The sequence below is a fragment of the Rhinatrema bivittatum genome, chromosome 5 (assembly GCF_901001135.1).
Source record: "Rhinatrema bivittatum chromosome 5, aRhiBiv1.1, whole genome shotgun sequence".
Lineage (NCBI taxonomy): Eukaryota > Metazoa > Chordata > Amphibia > Gymnophiona > Rhinatrematidae > Rhinatrema > Rhinatrema bivittatum.
In genome coordinates this window covers 305484584-305511891 of record NC_042619.1, presented here as the reverse complement: position 1 = coordinate 305511891, position 27308 = coordinate 305484584, and the positions used below count along the sequence as shown (strand labels likewise).

Here is a 27308-nt window from a genome sequence, read left to right as displayed (position 1 = left end):
GTGTTTACTGAAGAGGATGTTGGGGAGGTACCCGTAATGGAGAAGGTTTTCATGGGTAATGATTCAGATGGACTGAATCAAATCACGGTGAACCTAGAAGATGTGGTAGGCCTGATTGACAAACTGAAGAGTTGTAAATCACCTGGACCGGATGGTATACACCCCAGAGTTCTGAAGGAACTAAAAAATGAAATTTCAGACCTATTAGTAAAAATTTGTAACTTATTAAAATCATCCATTGTACCTGAAGACTGGAGGATAGCAAATGTAACCCCAATATTTAAAAAGGGCTCCAGGGGCGATCCGGGAAACTACAGACCGGTTAGCCTGACTTCAGTGCCAGGAAAAATAGTGGAAAGTGTTCTAAACATCAAAATCACAGAACATATAGAAAGACATGGTTTAATGGAACAAAGTCAGCATGGCTTTTACCCAGGGCAAGTCTTGCCTCACAAATCTGCTTCACTTTTTTGAAGGAGTTAATAAACATGTGGATAAAGATGAACTGGTAGATATAGTATACTTGGATTTTCAGAAGGCGTTTGACAAAGTTCCTCATGAGAGGCTTCTAGGAAAAGTAAAAAGTCATGTGATAGGTGGCAATGTCCTTTCGTGGATTGCAAACTGGCTAAAAGACAGGAAACAGAGTAGGATTAAATGGGCAATTTTCTCAGTGGAAGGGAGTGGACAGTGGAGTGCCTCGGGGATCTGTATTGGGACCCTTACTTTTCAATATATTTATAAATGATCTGGAAAGAAATACGACGAGTTTGCAAATGACACAAAATTGTTCAGAGTAGTTAAATCACAAGCAGATTGTGATAAATTGCAGGAAGACCTTGTGAGACTGGAAAATTGGGCATCCAAATGGCAGATGAAATTTAATGTGGATAAGTGCAAGGTGATGCATATAGGGAAAAATAACCCATGCTATAATTACACGATGTTGGGTTCCGTATTAGGTGCTACAACCCAAGAAAGAGATCTAGGTGTCATAGTGGATAACACATTGAAATCGTCTGTACAGTGTGCTGCGGCAGTCAAAAAAGCAAACAGAATGTTGGGAATTATTAGAAAGGGAATGGTGAATAAAACGGAAAATGTCATAATGCCTCTGTATTGCTCCATGGTGAGACCGCACCTTGAATATTGTGTACAATTCTGGTCGCCGCATCTCAAAAAAGATATAATTGCGATGGAGAAGGTACAGAGAAAGGTTACCAAAATGATAAGGGGAATGGAACAACTCCCCTATGAGGAAAGACTAAAGAGGTTAGGACTTTTCAGCTTGGAGAAGAGACGACTGAGGGGGGGATATGATAGAGGTGTTTAAAATCATGAGAGGTCTAGAACTGGTAGATGTGAATCAGTTATTTACTCTTTCGGATAGTAGAAAGACTAGGGGGCACTCCATGAAGTTAGCATGGGGCACATTTAAAACTAATCGGAGAAAGTTCTTTTTTACTCAACGCACAATTAAACTCTGGAATTTGTTGCCAGAGGATGTGGTTAGTGCAGTTAGTATAGCTGTGTTTAAAAAAGGATTGGATAAGTTCTTGGAGGAGAAGTCCATTACCTGCTATTAAGTTCACTTAGAGAATAGCCACTGCCATTAGCAATGGTTACATGGAATAGACTTAGTTTTTGGGTACTTGCCAGGTTCTTATGGCCTGGATTGGCCACTGTTGGAAACAGGATGCTGGGCTTGATGGACCCTTGGTCTGACCCAGTATGGCATTTTCTTATGTTCTTATGCAATAGAACCTCAAAACCGTGACACAACTGATTAAAAACGTCTTACAAGCTGCTGGTGTCTACTTGAATTTTCTTACATGGAAGGCAGTGTTCTAGTAGCTATTATTTGGCTAGAAAAGACAGTGAACTACAAGCATTGGTTTCATACCAATAGGATGGTGCTCCCCACCCACCCATGCCTAAAGTGATTTCTGCATTTCATTTGAATTATTTTGCCCATGTTATTTCTAAGACTGTACACAAAGGGGAGAAGGTCTCCTTGAGCTCTCCTCAGGTAAAACATTGGTAAACAAAGTTTTTGTTTCCTTCAGGCCTTTTGCTGTTCCAAATATATTTTTTTATGCTGATCACAGATATTACTTCGAAATTTGAACATCACGTAAGGTTTTTGAGAAACGGCCAATTTTGTTTTACAATAACTGTGAAATTTTAAAACATCTTGCGTACATATATTTTCTTGCTGGACAGTAGCTTTTATGATTTTTAAAATTCATGTCGTATCTTTGACGGGCATAAGCAACGTAACAGACTTTTTTTTTTTTGTTTTTTTAAATACACCAAGACACTCTGCCTGATCATGCCAGAACTTGCTTGGGCAAACCCCAGCTCGGCTGCAAGATTCCAACTTGTTTCCATGAAGACGCAGCCTTATATAATCTGCAGCAATGAGTAGTCTCCTATGCAACGTCTGTGTGAATGAGCGAATCGTATTGCTAATACTGAGTTTAAAGCTTGTGGATTTAATTTCATATACTTTATGAAATGTCGCACCAATGTCGAAATAGCCGTGACGCGTTTTGTTACATCTGTGGTGCGTTTACTCTGAAAGCACAGAAAAGGAGTATGACTGCACTCATTAAGAAGGCATACGAGTTATACTTCAGGCGCAAAATTGGTGACCAGGACAGTGCATGGGCTCCATATATGTTGGACGGCTTGCGCCAGTAGTCTGCAAGCTTGGCTGAAAGGTGTGCGACCATCCATGCCATTTGCCATCCCAATGATATGGAGGGAACAAAGATCATATAACTGACTGTTACTTCTGCATGACAAATGTCAGGATACTCATCAAAGAACAGGAAGTTTGAGTGCCCTACCCTTGCATCGTCAATGAGACCAGTGCTGCATGACTACTGTCTTCCTGTTCCAAAACCACCAGAGGTGTGGACACTTTGAGGTAGGCGATGATGGCGAGCCGTCGCAGATGGAAGCTGCGGCTGATCCTGACTTTGTGCCATCAACATCCAGCAATCCTCATTTAATATCTGTTAGAGCTGAACAATCTGGTCAGAGATTTGGCTTTATCGAAGAGTCAGGCAGAGCTGCTTGTGTCAAGGCTGCAAGGATGGAATTTTTTGTCATCTGATACAAAAATTTCAGTATTTCGCAGCAGTCATGAAGATTTGACAAAATATTTCAACCAAGTAGACAGTTTGACTTTTTGTCAGACTGTCTACTTGGATTGTTTTGTGCTCTCTAATGTGACCACGACCCAACAGAATGGAGACTGTTTGATTCATCAATCTTTAAGTTTGAAGGCTGTTTTTGCTGCACAACGGCAATATCTATCCATCAATACCTGTCTGACATGACGTTCATATGAAAGAAACGTATGAGAACATGCAGCTACTACTGAACTACATTGAGTACTCGAGGTACAACTGGAATTTGTGTGGTGATCTCAAGGTAGCTGCAATTCTACTGGGTCTGCAGCTTGGTTACACCAAGTATTGTTGCTTCCTTTATGAGTGGGACAGTCTAGCAAGAGATTCGCATTACATCATAAAAATCTGGGCTCTCCGCAAGAAGTTGGTTCCAGGGCAGAAGAATGTTGCGCAAGACCTATTGGTGGATCCAGATAAGAGATTTCTTCCACCTTTGCACATCAAACTTGGGCTGATGAAAAACTTGTTAAGGCAATGAACAAGCAAAGTAAAGCCTTTGATTATTTGCGGCAAATGTTTCCACGCAGAAGTGACGCCAAGATAAAAGGTGTTTTCCTTGGCCCACAAATCCGAGCTGTGATGGACAGCCACTTTGCTCTTCTGCAAGGTACAGAACGTGTTGCGGTGGACAGCCTTCAAGAATATTTGTAACTTTCTAGGCAACTATAAGGCAGCAGACTATGTTGAACAGGTTGAAAATCTGCTTCAGGCATACAAATTGAAGTGCAGCATATCACTGAAGATACATTTTCTTCATTCCCACTTGGACTTCTTCCCAGACAACCTTGGCGCTGTGAGTGACTAAAATGGTGAAAGGTTTCATCAAGACATTGTCAAAATGGAGAAACGCGAAGCGTTTGGCAGTGATTACAAACTGTACGTGATAGACATAATAAATGCATATTTGTGTTCAGCTTGTTAAAATCTACTTGCTTCACTGAAGGTTGTGGAGGAAACAATGTTCCCAGAAATTTCCCAGAAATTCGTTTACCAACTAAACTATTTCAATGGGCTTAACTTTTTCTATGATCCTAACAGACTGGATGTGGTTCCTGCCAACTACACTCTTACCTAGTTACTGTATCGTGCCTTGTTAAGCATTTGGCTGGCCTTTAGATCAGACTCTGTCAAGGCTGATCAAGTGAGAGCCATGGTTTTATCAGTGGCTCACCTAAGAGCCATCTCCATTGAAGATATCTGCAAAGCTCCAATTCGGTCATCAGTTCACACTTGCATATCCCATTACCATTTGGACATTCCTATCAAAACACGAGTAAATTTGGACAGTTTTATGCAGCTATTCATCCATTAGTCCTCTCTTGGGGGGGGGGGGGGGTAGAGTAGAGATAAGGGTTGCTTTATTCAATAAGTGCTCTGCTGCAACCCTCAGCTTGGTACTTCTCATGTGTCCTGGCTAATTCAGCCCTGCTTTTTGATGGAGAAAGCAAGTTTGCTTGCTGTAAACAGGGTTCTCTGTAGATGACTGGATGAATTAACCTGTCATCCTAGGGGCTTACAAAGTAACATTTACATGCGAACTAATATGCATGATTGGTTAGTGCTGGACATAGCCCTTTGGATTTATGGGTTTTTGCCTTTCAACAAGTTCATATTCATCCTGAATGGGAGACTTATCTTGGTGGTTGCTTAAGATCGAAAAAATGGATTTTCTGTTTTGATTGTGACACTTGAGGGAGTTAAAACAGAAGGTGGAATTCTTTATTTTTTTTTTGTAAATTTTACTATTCGTAGTTTGGTCTTTTTAGCCTAATTTTTGATGAGTGTTTTGGTTTAGCATTGGTAGTGGTTTTGGTGGTCTCTTGTTGGATAGCCTTTTTTTTTCCCAAGGTGTTTTCCTTTTAGGATATGGAGGGTGAAAAGTTTGGTCACTTTTCAAGTCTAGGATGTGATTGGATTTGAAGCTATGTTGAGTGGTTTAAATAGACAAGGGAAAGGAGTTTACATAACCTCGCTGTGGATTTACACAGCATCTTTTGTCACCTTGAGTATGGTTCATGTAGAAATAAATGAGGTTGACTGATAAAAGTATTACATTGTTCATTATGTTAAAGGGTCTAGAAGCTTGATGGCATTTGACTTTTGTTTTTCCCTTTTTGTGCTTAGTTTGATGCTTTGTGATTGTGGATGATGCAACAGTTCTTCTCTTCATTGTATATGGATGGCAAGTTTCCGATGAATTTCAAGACTTGGTTGGGTGTGATTGTTTTATAAATACCCCAATTATTCTTTTTTTATATTATCCCAGGACAAGCAGGATGCTAGTCCTCACATATGGGTGACATCGGTAATGGAGCCCTATGTACGGAAAAACTTCTTTAAAAGTTTCCATGAAACTTTTGACTGGCACCAGAGTGCCTACTGAGCATGCCCAGCATGCCATGATATTCCCTGCCACAGGGGTCTCCCTTCAGTCTTCTTTTTTCTGTGAAGCACTTAGCATCGCGGTATAATTGGAGTCCTGTGGTGAATTCACCACCTTAAAAAAGTTTAACTTTTTCGGAAAAAAATTAATCCCACCGCAAGGGTTTCCCTTCGATAACACCGCGGTAACTTTTTTTCCCTTCGGTTTCCGGCCGGTACCGATATTTTTTGGTCATCGCCGTCGACAGCTGTCCGGCAAAATGGCCTCCGGGTTCAAAAAATGCCCGAACTGTGCGCGGAATATGTCTATAACAGACCCGCACTTGGAATGTGTTCTTTGCCTAGGCAAAGATCACAATGTAAAATCGTGTACATTATGTGTGGAGATGACCTCAAAAGGCCGTCTCCTCGTTGAAAAAATGGAGCAATTGTTTAACATACAATTGCTCCCGAAGGCATCGACTTCGGTTCAGTCATCGGGATCCGTCCGGCAGGTACTACTGAAGAAACGTCCGGAAGCGGGAGACGCTTCTACGCCATCACCGTCTGTATCGTCGAAGGCGTCCGCTTCTGGAAGTGAGAAACAGAAGGAAAAACATCGTCACCGGCATCGACGACGCCTAGCACCGATGACCGAAGATCCATCGACAGGTACGGCCTCGCCCGCAAAGATACCTCGGACGAGTGCGGAGGCTTCGAGGCCTACTGATCCAGGGCGATCCCCACCGATATCGGTGCCGGGCTCCGTACCTCCTCAGGGCTCTGAGGAGGTATCGGCATCGCCAACACCGCCTCCCCCCCATAGCTGCTCTGGTATCACCAGCTATGAGAGCGGAACTTGACACATATATACGTCAAGCGGTGCACCAGGCTCTGCGCGATGCGATTCCGCCTCAGCCATCGACACCTCCATCGATTCCGATGCCGAGAGATCCATCGCCATTGATGCCGCCGGCACCGATGCCACGGGAACCGCTTCCGATGCCTACCCCGGTACCCTCACCGATGCCACAGAGGACTATACCGGTGCTAACAGAGGATGTCTCTATGCTACATCCATTCATGACAAAATTAGACTCTCTCCTGGATATTTTATCCAACAAAACACCAGAAGAACCTATTCCAGGACCCTCTGGTATACCAAAACCTCCAAGGCCTCATTCTCCTCTTCTACCATCAAGGCCTAGGGAGCCTTTACTAGTGCCAGTCACTCACCACACTCCACGGGATATGGCTACTGACACAAGTTCAGAATATTCTTCAGATGGGGATATTTTTTCTGAACCCTCTCCACCTGACGACCACAGGAAATCACCTCCTGAGGACCTTTCCTTTACAAACTTTGTAAAGGATATGGCTGATACCATCCCCTTTCAACTACAAACAGAGGTGGATGCAAGGCAGAAAACACTGGTGGTTCTGCAATTTGTAGATCCTCCTAAAGAAATGCTAGCAGTACCGGTCCATGAAGTTTTTCAAGACCTTCAGTACAGGATATGGGAACACCCAGGATCAGTCTCAGCAGTCAATAAAAGATCAGAGGCAACTTATTTGGTACAACCTATACCAGGTTTTCAAAAATCACAGTTGCCACACCAGTCAGTCGTGGTAGAGTCCGCCCAGAAGAAGGCGAAACGACTGAAATCTCATTCATCTACACCGCCTGGAAAGGAGAGTAGATTTCTGGATAATTTAGGCTGCAAGGTTTTTCAGGGTTCCATGCTGGTATCCAAGATAACATCATACCAGCTATATATGAACCAATATCAAAGGAACCTTTGGAAGCAGGTTCAAGACCTAGCCCTGTCTCTCCCTGAGCAGTATCAAGAACCATTCCAGAATATCGTCCATAAGGGCCTCGAATGAGGGAAACACGAGGTCAGAGCTACTTATGACTGCTTCGAGACTGCAGCACGACTTTCTGCTTCAGGCATAGCTGCACGCAGATGGGCATGGCTAAAGGCCTCTGATCTCCGTCCAGAGGTCCAAGAACGTTTGGCTGATCTTCCTTGCTTGGGGGACAACCTTTTTGGAGAAAAGGTCAAAGAAGCTGTGGCGACTATAAAAGACCACACAGAAACACTGAAGCAATTATCCTTAATACCTCAGGATACTCAAACTTCTACAAGGAGAAGTCCAAAGCGTGATACCAGACGTCCATACTACTGTCCACGCAGGTATTATCCCCCAGCAAATAGACCCAGAACAGCCCGCCCACCTCAACGCCAACAACCTAGGCAGAGGCCTGCAAGGGCACAACCACCACCACAAACTGCCACTACGTCTGGTTTTTGAAACAATTCAGAGAGCAGCAGCCTCATCAACCCATTCCCAAACATACCAGTAGGGGGTCGTACAACATCCTTCCAAAGCATTTGGGCCTCCATAACCACCGACCAGTGGGTGTTATTGATCACAACTCACGGTTACAGACTAGATTTTCTTACTGTTCCAAAAGAAAACCCACCACTTCCATCTTGGACAGTAAATCAACATTCCATAATTCTTCAAACAGAATTATCCACCCTTCTGGCAGCCAGGGCCATAGACCTCAAAAGGGCAGAGGATTCTACTCCCGCTATTTCCTAATTCCAAAGAAAACAGGAGGCCTTCGACCCATTCTAGACCTCAGAAATCTCAACAAATTTCTCAAAAAAGAAAAATTCAGGATGGTGTCCTTAGGCACCATTCTACCTCTTCTTCAAAGGGGAGATTGGCTCTGCTCTCTGGATCTTCAAGATGCTTACGCTCACATTCCCATCTTTCCTCCTCATCGACAGTACCTGAGATTTCTGGTAAAGGATCAACACTTTCAATACAGAGTGCTGCCATTCGGCCTTGCATCAGCCCCACGAGTATTCACAAAGTGCATGGCTGTAGCAGTGGCACACCTCCACAAACAGAGAGTGCACGTGTTCCCTTATCTGGACGATTGGCTCATCAAGAGTCAAACAAAAGAAGGAGCTCTCACTTCTCTCAAGCTCACTATCCATTTGCTTCACTCCTTGGGATTTCTCATCAACTACCAGAAATCCCATCTGTCACCAACTCATCTTATACAGTTCATAGGTGCAGAGCTAAATACTGCAATAGCAAAAGCTTTTCTTCCAAGAGACCGTGCTCAAACACGTCCTCTTGACTCACACTCTTCGAAATCAATTCCAGGTAACAGCTCACCAGTGCCTCATTCTGCTAGGGCATATGGCTTCCACAGTTCACGTAACTCCCATGGCCAGATTAACCATGCGACTACTGCAATGGACACTCAAAGCACAGTGGATACAGGCCACTCAACCAATGTCCACTCCCATTCATATCACACCAGAGCTCAGATCTGCACTCATCTGGTGGACATCAATGAACAACCTGCTCAAAGGCCTACCTTTCCAGCAACCAGTTCCACAAGTAATTTTGACTACAGATGCATCCACCTTAGGGTGGGGAGCACACATTGGTCATCTAAAGGCACAGGGCAAGTGGACAAAGCTCGAAGCCTCTTTTCAAATAAACTTCCTGGAGCTTCGAGCTATACGCTATGCGCTGCATGCGTTCAAGGACTGCCTATCACACAAGACTGTTCTGATCCAAACGGACAACACAGTAGCCATGTGGTACATCAACAAACAAGGGGGGACAGGTTCTTACCTCCTTTGTCAAGAAGCAGCAGCACAAATTTGGGACTGGGCCCTGACACACTCAATTCTTCTTCGGGCCACTTACCTAGCAGGCATCCACAACATAGTAGCAGATCGCCTCAGTCGTCAGTTCCAACCGCACGAATGGTCCTTGGATCCAGCAATAGCATCCAAGATCTTCCAACGCTGGGGTCAACCGACGATAGATCTCTTTGCATCCCATCTCAACTACAAAGTGAACAATTACTGCTCTCTACTCCGACAGCAGAACAGCCTACCAAAGGACGCATTTGCTCGCCATTGGAATTCAGGCCTATTATACGCGTATCCACCGATACCACTCATAACCAAAGCACTAGTGAAGCTACAACAGGACAAGGGGACTATGATACTCATAGCCCCATATTGGCCTCGAGAAGTATGGTTCCCCACACTGCTAGATCTCTTTCAGGGATCCAATTCGCCTGGGAGTAGTTCCCACTCTCATAACTCAGGAACAGGGTCAATTGCGCCATCCCAACCTTCAATCCCTGTCCCTGACAGCATGGATGTTGAAAGCTTGATCTTACAGCCTCTCAACCTTCCATCCTCTATATCTCAAGTACTTATAGCTGCACGTAAACCTTCCACTAGAAAGAATTATTCCTACAAATGGAAACGGTTTACACTGTGGTGCACTCCAGAAAGATTTAGATCCTTTCACTTGCCCCACTACCTCGCTACTAGATTACCTTTACCATCTCTCAGACTCTGGTCTTAAGACGTCATCTGTAAGGGTACACTTAAGTGCAATCTCAGCTTACCATAACAAGCTGGGAGACGCACCTATCTCCACACAGCCTCTCGTCAGTAAATTCATGAGAGGCCTAACTCACATTAAACCTCCAGTTCATTCCCCAAGCATTCAATGGGACCTGAACGTAGTATTAACCAGGCTTATGCGTTCTCCATTTGAACCCATAAATACCTGTGACCTTAAATACCTTATTTGGAAAACGGTATTTCTCATAGCCATTACATCAGCTAGAAGGGTCAGCGAACTACAAGCGCTAGTCACATACGAACCTTTTACAAAGTTCCTACATGAGAGTAGTCCTCCGTACACATCCAAAATTCCTTCCTAAGGTTGTTACGGAATTTCACTTGAACCAATCAATAGTTTTACCAACATTCTTTCATAGGCGTTATCATTCTATTTAAACCGCACAACAGCCCAAAGGAAATCCAGTCAGCTGTTTGTATCCTATAATCCAAACAAACCAGGTAAAGCAGTGGGTAAGCATACTCTGTCAAACTGGTTAGCAGATTGCATACAATTTTGTTATGAAAAAGCAGGCCTTACTCTTCAAGGGCGAGTAAAAGCACACTCAGTAAGAGCGATGTCAACCTCAGTAGCACACCTTCGCTCTGTGCCTATTCTGGACATTTGTAAAGCAGCAACATGGAGTTCTCTTCACACTTTTACAGCTCACTACTGTTTAGACAAAGAAGGAAGACAAGATTCGGCCTATGGACAAATCCGTCTTAAAGAACTTGTTTCCAGTATAATCCCAACTCCTTCTACATCCAACCTGCTGTGATCTTCGGCTGATTCATTTCATCAACAATACTTCACTGTTGCTTCACTACAAAATGACTCAGCCTCTAGCTCGCTAATCACCCATAGGTGAGGACTAGCATCCTACTTGTCCTGGGATAAAGCAAATTTGCTTACCTTGTAATAGGTGTTATCCCAGGACAGCAGGATGTAGTCCTCACGAAACCCACCCGCCACCCCGCGGAGTTGGGTCAGATACGTTTTATTATTTTATTTTTGGCTAATGCTAATTGCTACAAAACAAGACTGAAGGGAGACCCCTGTGGCAGGGAATATCATGGCATGCTGGGCATGCTCAGTAGGCACTCTGGTGCCAGTCAAAAGTTTCATGGAAACTTTTAAAGAAGTTTTTCCGTAACATAGGGCTCCATTACGATGTCACCCATATGTGAGGACTACATCCTGCTGTCCTGGGATAACACCTATTACAAGGTAAGCAATTTTGCTTTATATAGGCCCCCTGAAGCAGCCTCATTTGAGGTGAAACTTGGGAGCTTACAATTAGGAGGTGGATAAAATCTGAATTGAATTTAAACATGGAAGTGCCAGATGTCTATTGTCTAAGAAAAAGCCACCTTTTTTGAATTAAGATCAAACTTTCATTTTGAAGGCGGTGGTTGTATGTGACACAGATTACCATTGCTGTGATTAGGAAGGAATAGATGAACCCGCTGCTTTTATTCTTAGTATGTGCAATTGAATGCTTGTGTGTATTTGGATGAGTGGTTAGTTTGAGCTATGAGGTTTTTGGGTTTTTTTGTTTTTTGTGTGAGGTTTTATATGTATAGGTGAATGAGATTAATTTGGTTATGATGTCTTATATAAATGTATTTACTAATGTATTTGTCATGAGGATTTAAAAACTTTAACAGTGACTCTATTTGTTACAAAAATCATACAATTCATTTTATTTTTCAAATGTAATTACATAATTTTTGGTAATATAGGTGTTTGTATAATATATAATTTGTTGGTGATACTGAGCTAGGATTAAGAAATGTGATAACTCAGATGTAATGTATCCCCTTACAGAGCTTGAAAAAAAGATGCCTTTTTTGAAAATATTGTAGACCTTTTACTTTGTTTCTGTGAAAGTTGTTCATATTTTAGAGATGCCTTGAATTTGATTAGGTCATAGTTAGTTGGTTAGGTGGAACCCAGAGTTTTGCATACATGATTTTTTGTTTTCTTGTAGGTAGATCCTGTTCCTAATGGATTGCGAGCTTTGCCAGTATTTTATGCTTGTACAATTGGGATCAACCTGTTTTCCATCATGTTCACTGGTGCACCTTGTAAGTACATGTTAAACATACTTCATAGTTTAAAATGAATTTATTGAGCCTCCATTAAATGCATGATTTACCCCTTTTTACCTTACAGGGCTGATCTTCTAGATGCTGCTGGCCTATGCCACTTACAGAAGGCTGCAGGCTAGTGTATGCTGAGAACTCTAACCTAGATAGTTAACCGACAAGAGGCCTGCGCAAAACACTAAAATCACTACAGACCTTTTCCTCCTTATTTCTACAGGAAAGACATTCTTTCCCATCTCATGATTAAATATCTGCCGGAGTTGATGAGGCTCATGATTGTTGAAGAAAGCCTCAGGTTTTTTACTCTTTCCTCTAACACCTGAATGTTGCATATTTTTAAGCTCATTTGGCTTCCCTTTCCTCCAAAAAACTTCAGTTACAATGCATTATATTTTGGCCTTATGCTGCCACCCTCCCCAAACCTGATTGAGAAGAGCTGGCTAAATAGGTGGCATCCATGCTGGATGAGGTAGTTTTATTTCTTTTCCATTAAACTGGTAGGGATGAGTTGATTGTGCTGGAAAGCTAATTGAATTGAGTGAATACAAATGTTCTTCTCCACATTTGGAAGTGAAAGGAATGTACTGATTCAACTGCATTTGTTCCACTACTGTAAGGATGCAGGTGTCTAAGTCACTTGCAATGTATCATGTGAAGAGCTGCTTGAATACTAGAAGTCTCAAGGAATCACAATCCATTTTTCTTTTTTTTACCCAAATAGATCCAAAAATTGTGATCATGGGTCACAATTATTTAAAAAAAGAAACTGCCCTAAATATTTGGTTTTGCAGAAGGGGGGGACTTTATTGGATCTCGGTAAGAACTCTAAACAGGTAGTGGAGAAAAGAGACTGAAATTCTGTAGTAAGAAATCTATTTTTTTTTCCACACGTTTAAAGATTTTATTTTATTTTTATTCTACATTTCCTTTTTCTGTATACCTCCTGTCTCAGATTGATTCCCTCCTGAGCCAGGAGGAATGAAGGGGAAATCTCTAAAGAAATTGATACTGCTTTGATCTGTGAGATTGCTATAGTAAACCACTCTCCCTGGACGAAACTGATCTGGTGTACCTGACCTCTTTTGAACCCATTGGACAAGATTTGACTGTCTCTGGGTTGGCCCTTTGTTGCTTGTTATACAATAAATGCCACCTTCTCAAATCTCTAGTTACGGGTTTATTTTACAGTTAAGATCCAGATAATTTTTTGTTGTATCTAGAGTTCTAGCTTTATGCTATTTAAAAAAAAAAAAAGTCATGAACTGATAAGCACCTGCTTTTCTTTTTTTATAAAGTTTTTAAAATTCTTAGACAACCATATTAGTCCTAGCCAGAAGCATTGAAAAGTAACAGGCCAGTTGTTTTGCATGGATTGTGATTTATATTCTGCCTTTCAAGCACTTCAATGCAGATTGCTTTTAGGTACTGTAGGTATTTCCCTAATCCCAGAGCGCTTACCAATCTAAGGGCTTGATTTTACAAAGACTTTTCTCTCAATCTGACTATGGGGAAAAAATGCTTAACAAATGAGTCCGTAAGTTTGTACCTGAGGCAAGGGAGGGTGAATGACTTGCCCAAAATCACAAGGAACAGCAGTGGGGATGTAATTGTATGTCTACTTTGATACTTTCAATTTCATTTTCTAATCCATAAGTAGTTTTGTTTAAAATAGTGGCAAATCTGGCTATTGGTGTGTATTTTCATTTAAACAATGACAGGTCAGTTTGAGCTTGAGTATTTTAAGTTGTTTTTCTGCAAAGTTTATAAAGTAAGATAGCATTGCTTGCCTGTATTAGAAAATGCTCAAAAGTATTAAACTGTATTCATTGTAGCATTTTCCAACACAGGCAAGTAATGATGCTGTTATCTTATAGGGATCTTCATTTTTGGGGTTTTATTTTGCCTGGGAATTTAAGATAAAATCAATGATTTTGCACTGATTTTCCTCTTACTACATAGTTATTTTCCACTTTATCACATTGAAATTCCCAGGAAAAATAAATTAACTGAAAATTAAAGTTCCTACTTAGTGTAACTTGTTTGTCTTAGATATAACGTATATCATTGTTCTCACAGTATGTTAAACATGTATGTACTAGCCACTCTAGTTGTAATATAGATTGACTTTTTTTTTTTTTAAGGAACCTTTACTTCACTGTAATCTTCTGCTTCCACTTTTTTCTGCTTATCTGTGCTCTTTTGACATACCACCTTGAGTTTAGTGAGGAGGCTTGCATACTGTGGTGAACCTGAGAGCTATGATGGCAGAGTGTAAATCTCTGATAGGGACAGGAAACAAATGTCTTAACAGAAGTCAATGGACTAGGTGCCCCCCCCCCCCCCCCCCCCAATCAAGATGAGTTACACTACAATCTGATAACTTTTTTTTTTTAATGTGAAAAGGTTATCTTTCCATAAAATCAATATTGAAATAATCTGGCAGGGCCTACTGTATGTAAACATATAGGGGGGGGGGGGGGGGGTAAGCTAGGAAGCTAGGTGGGCATAGAAGAAAATGGCCAAACTAGCACTAATGAAATTGGAACAGGCACTGTTGCCCAACTCATGTTAAATGACATGGAAGAAAAAGCTTAGAAAAAAAGAAGTAGATAGAACAGAGTATAGTATTAATAATTTAGTCTGAAATATATATTACTGGAGGAATGTATTGAAAGTTGAACAGTTAGGAGGAAGAAATGTGAAAGGTTAAGTATCGACATCAGAGGATCAACACTTGAAAGTAGGAAGAAATGCCATGCTATGCCTAGTGAGTAGGTGCTTCTTTTAATTGTATGCAAAATGAGAGACCATCTGTGGAGAATATGGAAAAAATAGTGTGGTGTGGCAAGAATAGGCTCCTAGTATAATATGAAACTGACCCAGTTAAGGCTCAGAGGGAGAGGAGAAAATGCAGACGAGCTTGGAGGAATCTATGTAGATTCTAAAAATAAATGGAAGGTATGGATTTTTGGTAGCAATGATGAAAAAGTTTGTTCAACTTGTCCTGATATCTTTGTAGGGAGAGGGACTAGAAATGAAAGGCAAATCATTGGCAATAAAGGCTAATGGAGAAAGCAGAGTTGCTTACTAGTAAAGTGTTCTCCGAGGACAGCAAGATGTTCTCACGCATGGGTGACATCAGATGGAGCCCTGACACGGAAAACTTGTCAAAGTTTCTAGAGCTTTGACTTGCCACACTGGGCATTCCCTAGACGATATGTCCAAGCAGGTCGGTCTTCAGTCTTATAGAATTAGATATAAATAGAAACCCAACTCCATGGGGTTGCAGGTGGGTTTCATGAGGACTAACATCTACTGTCCTCTGAGAACATCTGTTACAAGTAAGCACCTCTGCTTTCTCCAAGGACAAGCAGGATGGTAGCTACAGGCTGCTACCCCAACATAAAAGGGGAGCAAGAGACACTCAAGCCAGGTATCAACGTGCACAACAATGGTGCTGTTGGTATCAGAGGGGGGAGACAGCCTGAACCAAAACAACGGACCCTAGCCAGGAGAGGGTTGGGTTCTACACTTCAAATTCTGAAGGACAGATTAACGAAATTTACTGTCTATTCGGCCAAACCTATCCAATCAGTAGTGAGATGTGAATGTGTGGCAAGAACTCCACATTGCAGCCTTGTGATTTCCTTCATGGGAACTGCTCACTGCCATAGCTCAGACAGAATGAGCCTTCACATGACCCCCAAGATGCAGTCCCCCCTGGGCATAACAGAAGAAGATGCAGTCTACTAGCCAATTCGATAATCTGTTTGGCAACGGCAATGCCCAACTTATTCTTATCAAAAGAAATAGTTGGGTGGACTGTCTGAGTTTCTGCTTGCTCCAGATAGAAGGTTAAGGTTTGCTTGCAGTCCAAACTGTGCAGAGCTCATTTGCCTTGGTGTGAATGGGTCCTGGGAAAGAGTGTTGGCAGTACAATTGACTGATTAAGATGGAAGTCCATCAACACCTCAGGCAGGATCTTAGGGTGCGTGCAAAAAAACAACCTCTCATGATAAAGCTTTGTGTAAGGTGGATAAGTCACCAAGGCCTGGAGCTTGCTGACCCTGTGTGCTGAAGTGGCCACCACAAAAAATATGACCTTCCAGGTCAGGTATTTCAAGTCACAGGTGTGCAGTGATTCAAAAGGAGCTTTCATCAGGCCCCACATGAATCATTCAAGTATGGGCTGAACAGAGATAGGTGTACTATCTACACCATGGTGGTATGCACCAATTGCACTCAGATGAACTCAAATGGTGGTGGTGTCCAAGCCAACTTCTGATAGGTATAGAAGGTAATCAAGCAGTTTTTGTGTGGTTCAGGAGAATGGATCTGTGACCACCTGCTCACACCACATGGAAAACCTCCTCCACTTCAGTCCATGACTTTCTAGTGGAAGGATTTCTAGAAGGCCCAGGACCCGAGACACATCTTCCGCAAGCTCAAGTGGTTGTAAAACTAACCCCTCAACATCCAGGTTGTGAGCGACAGGGTCTGTAGGTTGGGATGTCAACCTGCCCTCGATCTTGCTTGATGAGATCTGAGGAAGTCCCCAGACTGATTAACTTCTAGATGGACAACTTCTATAGACGTGGAAACCAAATTTCTTGTCCAATAAGGGGCTATGAGTCCCCTTGTTCTCGCGAAGCTTCAAGAGTCCTCGCTGCTAAGGGAATCTGAGGATACACACAAGAAGATCTTTGATCCAATGTCTGGCAAGGGCTTCTGAGGCTTGTTTGTCATCTGTCCTGTATAGGGGCAAAACAGAGGCACCTTCCTTTTGCAATGGGACATAAAGATTCATGTTCGGGCTTCCCCAGAGGCGGAATATCCGATTTGTACCCCACTGGTCCAGGGACCACTTGTGGGGGTCTAAAGGCACGGCTGTCTAACATGTTCTTCATTCTGGCCAGATACATGACCCTGAGCACCATCCCATGGGATAGGGCTCATGACCAGGTCTGAGCTGCTTCCTGACACACAAGGTTTGACCCTGTATCTCTCTGCTTGTTGACATACCATATCGCCATATGGTTGTCAGTTTTGAATCTGGATAACTACTTTGGTCAGCCAATCTCTAAAAGCCCATAGCGCATGCCTGATCACCCGGTGCTTCAGGAAATTTATTTGGCAACAGCTTTCCTGAGCAGACCAGAGATCCTGGGTGCTGAGCCCATCTTTATGAGCTCCCCTGTCCAGTGTAGACAATTTTTGGTGGTTAGGACAATTTGGGTGGGAGGCCCTTGGAAAGAAATCACCATACTAGGTTTGAAAGTACCTGCCACCAGGACAGTCCTAGATGCAATTGTGGAGGGTTCTGCATGACCTGTCACTACTGTGACCTCTGGGTCCATTGGGCCTTAAGCATGTGCAATCAAGCCAAGGGAATGACTTGGTTGATTGCGGTCATATGTGCCAGTCTGACACCTGCTGGCTCTGCTGAATCTCTTCTGCAATGGTCCTCAAAGTGATGGCCCTTTGAGGCAGGAAGGCCTTGGCCTGAACTGTGCCTAGCAGGACTTCTGTGATGTCCATTTGAATTGGCAGCCTGAGATGGGACTTTGGGTAGCTGATGACGAACCCTAGTGACTCCAACACCCAGATGGATGGTCAAGTGCATGGACCTGACGGCCCCTGCCTGAGATGTGCTCTTGACCAGCCAATCGTCCTGATAAGAAAAACCATGCAGTCCCAGCCTGCGGAGGTGCGCTGCCACCATGGCAAAGCATTTTATGAAGACCCGTGGGGCTGAATCTAACCCAAATGGCAACACCTGATCCTGGAAGTACTGTTTTCCCACCAGGAATCTGAGATATTTCTGGTGACTTGGGAAGATCTCAGTATGGGTGTATGCATCCTTCAGATTGAGGGAGCTTAGTCAGTTCACTTTTTTGAAAAAGCAGGATTAAGGTTCCTGGGAAACAATCTTGAACTTTTCCTCTTTGATAAATTGGTTCAAAGCCCTTAAGTCTAGGATGGGACAGAGTCATCCCATTTTTCTTTGGAATCAGGAAGTACTGGAGTAAAATCCCCACCCTCTTTGCCCTGGTGTGACAGGCTTGACCACTCTGGCTGTTAAGAGGTAGGAGAGCTCCATTAGTGTAGTACCTTCTGATGTGCTACCAGCCCCCAAAATGGGCTTGGAGGGAAATTTTGTGGGGTACTCAATAGGTTCAATCAGAACCCTTGATGGACAATAGAATACACTGGTCTGAGGGTATACTGGGCCATTGATTCACAAAGAACCGCAGTCTGCTCCCTACTGCCAGATCCATCACCCTGGGTATGATTAACTGGACTATGCTCCCTACAACCCAGTCAAAATCCCATCCCTGGAGTTGACTGAGGCACTGGCTGGGCCTCGACTGCTTGCTGCTGACGGGAGTGAGGGGGCAGAAGATAGTTCTTTCTCTGGCAAAAGACTTCTGCCCCAATCTCACTGACCACTTAGCAGAGGATGGGTCCGGAGTGTTGGCAGAGTTATTGGAGGGTTTCATTGTGGCCCTGCAGATGTGCCACCACATCCCTCGCCCTATTTCCAAACAGATTCTCCTTTAGTACACGTCATGTCAGCAAGTCTTTCCCGTACCTCTGGTCGGCGATCTGAGGCCCACAGCAATGCCACTATGCAGTGGGAATCTGCACCTACAAAACCCCTTTATACAATCTCATTATTGGTCACTCTAACTTCATCTTCCACACTCCAGGCCCTTATGTACTAGCAACATGAGGGTGTCCTGTTGCTGCTTCAACTGCTGGGCCCATCTCCTGCACCTGCTTCCAGATGTCCTGCGAGTACTGGTTTATGTAGAGCTAGTAGGAAGTTATGTGGATAATGAGCATGGCTCCCTGAAAAACCTACCTTCCAAGAGCATCCATTGCTCTATGATCCTTCCCCGGGAGCACTGAGGAATGAGTCCGAGACCGCTAGGCTCTCTTGAGTGTGTTCACCTACCACGTGGTTGGAAAGCTGTTGCTTATCAAACAAGGGAAACAGTGTCAGCCACCTTATTCACGGATATCCCACATCCTCAGTAGTAACTCCTTAAGGATGTTATTGTGACCACCATGATCTCGTTAGGCTCCACAAACTGGAGGATTTCAAGCATTTCGTGCCTGGCATCCTCCTCAGTCAGTAACTGAAACTGGATGGCCTCAGCCATTGCCCTCACAAATCCTGCAAAGTTTAAGTCCTCAGGTGGAGACTTCCTTCACTCTTCTGGAGGAGAAGGTTCTGAGGGGTGATGCTCAGCCATCGGAAGTAGGCTCTGGGGTGTCTTCCCCTAAAGGGCATAGGGGCTCTCATCCTCACTGAAATCAGCAGGGGATAGAGCCCTAGGTGCTTGGCCTTCATCTAGAGGTGCAGGCACTGGATGAGCTGAATGAGGGGTTGCAAGCCTTGGCGTCTTAGCCGGCCAAGGTGGAGTTTCCTCCTCAGAAGAACTGGCCATGACCACTGTATCAGCAGTGGGAGGCTGCGGTGCCCTGATGGGTACAGATGCAAACCTGGGAACAGACACCAGTTGGGTCGGTAATATGCCAATGAGCACATGGAGCTTCTCCAGCAGTGGCTCCAAGACAGACATTGCAGGCTCTGATGCCCTGCATAGTCACTAGACTGCCAGTTGTACTCGCACAAGTTCCTTCTCAAATACTACCGATGCCAACCCCAGCTAGGAGGAAGGAGGGGTGGCCAGATTCTCTTCAGAACCAAGAGGAGGATTGGTGACTGGCATCAGGGCCAGTGGAGACCATCACGGACCCTCCAGCACAGATGGAGCTCTGGCATTCCTCGTGAGGTCGTTTCCAGGGGCATCACCGTGCCTTGCCCCATGAATCTATGGAAACCTATGCCGATGCTGCTTCAGCTTCCCTCAATACTCGGCACGGTCTTTCCCCAAGGTTGTTGAGGAACCAGATGTCCTCAGCCTGCAGGAGCCAAACGATGGCAGGTCTCCAGTGCTCCTATCCACCGGCAGAACCAATGGTCCCACCAATGTTGATGACTTGGTGTCCAGTGCGGCTCTGTGGTCCACCCATGCCAAAAGCTGTCTTCTCAGGCCCGAAGAGGCACTCTTATCTTATCAGGCCAAAGGCTGTCCTTTTGGGGTGGTCATACACATTTCCTGCAACCCCAGACATCATGCGATGCCTCCAGGCGGAAGAGACATTTCATTATGGAGGTCCATGATGACATGGACCTCTGGCACAGAGAGCATCACTTAAACTCAGATGTGGCCGTGACTAGACAAAATGGGAAGCAAGATCAAATTCGATGGCTGGAGGGCACGGAAGCACCACCACCGTGGAGAATCAGCCATGAAAGGAAACTTACCAATAATCGTCAAATCCTGACTAAGAACACTGCAGGGAGGACAGAGGGACCCGGCATTGAATGCAGGTAAAGAAAATTGCAAAAAAAGCAAATAATGGAAAGCTTTCCAAGAGACCATAAGTGAGCTCACAAACCACAATTCTGCAGCTCTGTGGAAAAACTGAAAAGGGACCCCTCATGGGCATGTGGTATAGGGCATGCCCAGTGTGGCAAGTCATAGAAACTTTGACATAAGTTTTCCTTGTTGGGGCTCCATCTGATGTTACCCATGTGTGAGGACTATAATCCTGCTTGTCCTAGGAGAACAGAGGTATTTAAATGTGTGTTATGAAGATAGGGTCTTTAATAGTGTTAACTGTAGTTCAGATGTTTAATTAGATTTAATGGCTCCTTCATTCCATATGGGGCTATTGCCCTGGGGTTTTCAGACTTGCTGTTTTATTTCCTAGTGCTGGGCTTTGACAAAATTCCTCTGTGGGGTATCATCCTCATTTCGGTGGGATGTGCTGTTTGCGTGTGCCACTATCGTTTGGTTTATCGTCTGCCCTCGAATGAAGAAAAAGATTGAACGTAAGTAATGTTTAGAATTTTCAATTAAGCTTCTTATAGTACTATAAGTTTAAAAAAAAAAAAACAAACAAACCAAAAAAACAAGGATTGAAGTACACAATTTCCAAAGGTGTATGTATTTTTATTGCCTCTAGCATTTACTGGGGATAAAATGCCTCTTTCCCCTAACTCCCCTGAAAATATATTTTGAGTGTTGTGATTGATAGGGAGTACATGGTAAATGCGTTTCTTCCCTCCTTAGTACCTACCTCCATGCAGCTTTCTTCTCCACCCAGTCCAGTTCTCCCTGTTTCCCTTCTTCCTTCTCAGCAGGATGGGCTCTGCTGGGTTGCTCTGGACTTTTAGCAGCCTTGTGGGTGGGGAATACAGAATCCCTGGCAGCAATTCTGTTCATCCCCCATTTTGCTCCTGCTGACAAAATTTAATGTACCTATGCAATTTTCCTTTGCTGGGAAGTTTACATGTGTAAGTTATAGTGCATGCATAGCTGAAAAATAGTTTAACTAGTCAGATACATAAGGCTTTAAGATAATTTAGAGCACCTAAACTCTACACAGATGTTTTTTCAACCCCAGCTTTCTGCAGGAAATGCTTATCTTTAAGGTATTCTGATCTTGCCCTAAGTACCTTTTGGGCAATTCAGTATTCAAATTAGGATCGGAGGTAAAAAGGCGCTAGGGACACTAGCGCATCCCTAGCGCCTCTTTTTGGACAGGAGCGGCGGCTGTCAGCGGTTTGACAGCCGGCACTCAATTTTGCCGGCGTCTGTTCTCAAACCCGCTGACAGCCACGGGTTCGGAAACCAGACGCCAGAAAATTTGAGCGTCCAGTTTTCAAGCCGCGCGCCAACTTCAAATTTTATTTTTTTTAACTTTTTGTAACTTTCGGGACCTCAGACTTAATATTGCCATATTAAGTCGGAGGGTGCACAGAAAAGCAGTTTTTACTGCTTTTCTGTGCACTTTCCCGGTGCCCAGAGAAATTAGCGCCTACCTTTGGGTAGGCGCTAATTTCTGAAAGTAAAATGTGCGGCTTGGCTGCACATTTTCCTTTCTGAATTGCGCGGGAATACCTAATAGGGCCAACCAATTCAATGCTGGCACTTCAGTCTCCTTGGCCTCCCAGTTTTCCCCAGGACAGTACCAAGTGGAGCCCGGGGGAGGGGCAACATATCGACAGTCGGACAACTCACTGGCGCAGTAGTCAAGACGAAGCAGGTCTTCAGGGACCCATTGGGCCTCTGCCCTTGTCTTCTCCTCTGTAGTCTCCTGTTTCAACGGTTAGGCACCGAGTTGAGCCCCTAGAGCGCTGAGAGAGAGTAAGAAGTGCTCCACAGCACCAAAGAAGCGTCTTATCACGTCGCAGGAGCGTGCTGGGCGCGCGCCAACCATCCGAGCAGGCATTGGCACGCTGAACCCATCGCATGCGTCTGCGCTCCTACATCAATGTGCACGGCACACCATGGCCTAGATACAGGCTTCGGCCACCCCAGAACGGCACCACCGGCGGGGGCACCAGACGCGCCAGTGTGTGGGCGTCTGGTGCATATACGCGGTTCTGCGCCACCTACCTCACAGTAAAGGAGTTCATTGCTTTTTTTTTTTTTTTTAAATAAGGTAGTGAAGTCAGCAAGACTGCAGAACTAGCCATGAGTGCGCTGAGGCATCCACGCGCCAGGAATGCATCAGTTACAATGTGTGTACCTAACCAGTACTAAAACTTAGTGGACATTTAAAAAAAAAAAAAAAAAAGGTTCATTAAGGGGAGGACCGGAAGTTCAGACGAGTGCACCCCCAATTCCTCCCCGTCCGACACACACGTCGTCTGGCATGCTGGAGCCCATACTTCCTCATGCACGTTCTACCACAGACACGACCCATAAGGGTCGGTCAAAGACTAATGACAAACGCCAGAGCGATTCCGGTTAGGCCCTACCACAGCATTATAGTGGGGGTCCTATAATTCTCCTTTGTTTGGTTCCTCCAGCATTTCTAACATCAAATTAAGGTATTACGAATGATTCTCTTTCCACACTTAACGTTCACCTTTCCACATCCCTCCATGCTTGCTGAGGGGTCGATACATGGCTGGTGAGTCCAATCTCCATTTTCACGCCGAAAGAGGATAAGTCACTGGATGACTTCCAAAAGAAAGGGGGTAAATGAGTATTTCAGATGAAATTGCTTTAATGTCTGCATTCAAACCATCGAGTTTACATCTGCCATATCTTTATATAATCTACGGGCTCTAAAGCACATCTCCAACAAACTTGGCAGACGACACGTTACCTCCTCAATACCATTCCCTCGAAGAAGAATGGCAGCACTTCATAAGATCCTGTCCTAAGGCTTTAAAGACTCATCTAACACTTCAGCAAATGCTTTGACAGACATCTTACATGGTTACCTTCACATCCATAAAAGAAGATATTCCAGACATATGGGAAACTTTACCATATAGTCTAGAAACTTTTTTTCTTTTTTCCAACATCAGTTCACTGATCCGTTCACAAAGCTTAAGGTACAGAATACAGCACCCTTTCTCATTAACATCTCATCAACATCCATCTATATCACGACGTTAATTTTCAACTTCGGCCCGCTGCCAAGGATTTAAATAAAAAAAAAAAGTGTGTGGGGTGGGGGGGGGGAGACCTTGCGCCTCATCCTTATTATAAGCCTCTGTCTCGCCAACCATCGAGACAACACACTAATCTACAACAGGCATCGCGTCAGCGTGCTAAGACGCCTCGCCAGCCACAGCAACCGCTGCATCCTCAACATCTGCCCTGATTGCCACTTCTCTTCCAGCCTGGCATCACATTACATTGACTACCATTGTCTTCTCAGAATTACGCTTGTCACCTATCCTGTGAGAACTACAGATAATGACTTCTCTCAAGTCCTTTCTTCATTCCCGGGGCTTGCACTAGCTTAAAAAGGAAAGGGGAGCATATGCTTGCATATCCATCCATCCTAGTTTCTAGTGTTCCCCTCATTTCTCTGGGCGAACAACCATCACTTCCAATCCAAGGTCTTCCATTCGACCTTGCTTTGCCCCAGGGATTTCAACAACTTCATGGCAGTAGCGAAGGCATGCCCTCGTTGACAAGGGCTACAAATATTTCCTATCTCGACGACTGCTCCTACTAGCCTCCAATCCACTACACTACAGCATGATTCTTCCTTGGACAATCTGGGTCTCCTGATCACCTTCGAAAACTCGAAGCTGAAACCATAAAACTTTTTGCAGCTCATAGGAGCCTACATCGCCACGATCCAAGACAGGACTTTTTTCTACCTCGCCTGAGAGCTTTGCACTCCCCATACTATTTACAATTCTGTTTCACAGTACCACAATACCAGCTCGCCAAGTCCCACTTATTCTAGGACATCTGGGCAGCCACTACGTAGTTCTACATATGCGCCACCTACAGTGGGTCTCAAACACACATTTCTTCATCCATTGTCCACACCCATTCATTGACCAGCAATATACTCGGGGATCTACAATGGTAGCTACTCCCATTCGCACGATCTCGGACCCTTCGACATCATGTGATACTCACCACAGATGCATCACCCAAGGAATGGCCAGCTCATTTGAAAGCACAAGGTCCATGAACTTCGTGCAACTATGCACTACACACAAACCTTCTGAAGCTCAAGGACGTAAACACGCCCTTTGAGTCTTCAGCGAGTTCCCACAACGGAAGCTAGTCATGATTCACATGGATAACTGAATAACAATGTTCTCTATACACCAGAAAAGGAAGTCCGGTTCACGGAACCTCTGCAACGAGACAATTCTGATTCTGGAATGGGCCCACCAGGGATCCTTCCATCTACAAGCCACTTATTGTCCGAGATTCTCAATTCCAGAGCGATCAAACTAGATAGAATTTTTCGCCCCAACGGATGACACCTGACTCCAAAGGTGACTCGAGGAGTTTCTCAGTTTGGACTCTCCACACAGTCTATCTCTTTGCAACAGAGAGCAATGGGAAAATAGATAACATTTACTTGGTTTATCCGAGCCCGTTAGACTCGCTCCAGATGCCTTTCTCATCGATGGGTCACACAAACTGTGCGTTCCCTTCAATACCACTCATCTCTCGCACAATCCAAAGATGCATGAAAGATCGAACAGCTCTGCACCTAATCTCGCCCATATGGCCACGACAACTAGGGTAGAGTTTCCCTACTACACCTATTAATCCACAACCCAATTCCCTGGGCCACCAGACACTGCTTCTGACCCAGGACAAGAGAACACTACTACCTCCTCTTCGCTCCTCCCTGAATCTCAGGGTGTGCAGTTAGGAGGAATCGCTTACCAGCGCTTACACATTCTTCCGCCATTCAAGACATATAATTGTCATCAGAGATGCTGCCAACTAGACTCCATTTCCAGACAAAGTAGTTCTGCTACACTTCCTGATGTACATCAGTGGGTCTCGACCTGAACGGCTTCTCTCCTGTCTCCATCTGCTTACAGCAAGGATCTTGCTGCGTCATAGTTACAAATTAATTTAACCGCTACAACAGCTTCTCACATTAATCTAAATGGACAGCCTATTTCATGTCCTTCCTTAGTATCCAGATTCCCAAAAGAAGTATTGTACCTACGTGCCACAGGGCCGTGAGACATTAATGTACTTCTCGACAAGCCGATACTGTCACCTTTGAATACTTGTCACCTTCGCTACCTCTCATAGGTGCTTTTTCTTAATTTGCTTTAAAAAAAAAAAAAAAATTAAAAATTCTGCATGGAGAGTAAGTGACGTCCAGACATTGGATTATTACCCTCTTTATCTTCAATTTCACCAAGACAAGGTGACCTTGCACACTCACCAGAAAATTCTGCCAACATTTATTTCCAGTTTTTCCATATTAACCAGACAGTCACCTTACCACCTTTCATCCAAGACCTCATGCACATGCCAATGAGAAAGTCACGCACCTTGCATTGCAACCGTGCGCTAGCGCACTTTGTCACCCAATCCATCTTCACACCTGTTTCTTTCGCTCTATCTAAATGCGCAAGGCTGTCCAGTGACAAAGAACTCTATCCTCAGGGATATCCAACTCTATGCAGTTCAGCCATATTACATGGTCACACATGCTATTTGCGACCCTAAAGGCTCATCATTTGCGAGCAATGGTAACTTCGACTGCCTTTCTCCATCAAGTATCTCTTAGACATCGATGCACCAACGACATGGTCATCGCTCCACATTTTCGCATCCCACCACTGTTTACACAAACAGATGGTGGATGATTCCTTTTTTGGAACGGACTATCCTACAGAAGTGTACAAATACAACCTTCATAGGAACTGTCCGCTACTGTTATCGTATTGAGCAAAAAAAAAATCCCGAAATAAAAGAAATAACGCACACTATCTGCTCAATAAGTCAGCTGGGGTCTCCCAGACAGCATGGCTAATTCATGCTGCTTATCTATGTGAAAAGAGCAAGTTTGCTTACCATAAACAGTGTTTTCCGTAGATAGCAGATGAATTAGCCATGCTGACTCGCCCGCCTCCCTGGACAGTTCTTGCACACATACCTTGCTTTGACACTGAGGGAGCCTGAGGTAATCCTGTCTCTATACAGGAGGGAGGGAGTACCTAGCTAAAAGTCTTTACTAGACTTTGAGAGCTCCACCATCTAAGGGCATGGAGGATGTACCCCATACAGCATGGCTAATTCATCTGCTATCTACGGAAAACACAGTTTACGGTAAGCAAACTTGCTCTCCTTAATTGAAGATAACATTTTTTCAATACTTAGTTTTGCAACCCAACTATAACTGTCCATACTGTTTCAAGGGTGATCAAAGGTGGTTTTACAGGATGGACTATAGAGCTCTTAGAGGCATTGGGTATAGTTCACCTAATTACCACCTAAGATACAGATTCAGCTCCACCAACAAGAGAAGAGGCATTTAACACTTTAGTTTAATGACTCTTCAGCCAGAGAACCTGCAAAACCATATACTCCTAGTTCCTTGTATGTACCCAGATCAGTCCAGATTCCTAGGTTTTGCCTCCATTCCAGCATATGGAGACAATTTCACTGATACAGCCATATAACGTAGTGTGCCACCTGCAGTCCTCAGTATTTCTGTCTCCAGCAGATGGTGGAGCTACAAAACCTGCAGTCTGTGCCAGTAAGCAAAAATAAATAAATAAATAAATAAAAAACAGGAAAAGTTGATGAATCCTCCCAGGAGGTTGGTAGGTCCTGCTGGGGCCATCCCTCCTGGTATT

General features: G+C 44.1%; 1 protein-coding gene across 1 annotated transcript in view; it reads left to right on the top strand.

The window, feature by feature from the left end:
- Positions 1-27308, top strand: part of SLC20A1 (solute carrier family 20 member 1) — a 111714-nt gene that overhangs the window by 63202 nt on the left and 21204 nt on the right. Inside the window, 3 exon segments of the mRNA XM_029604238.1 lie at positions 12010-12106; positions 20915-20982; positions 20984-21035. Of these exon segments, the coding sequence (XP_029460098.1) occupies positions 12010-12106; positions 20915-20982; positions 20984-21035 (217 nt within the window).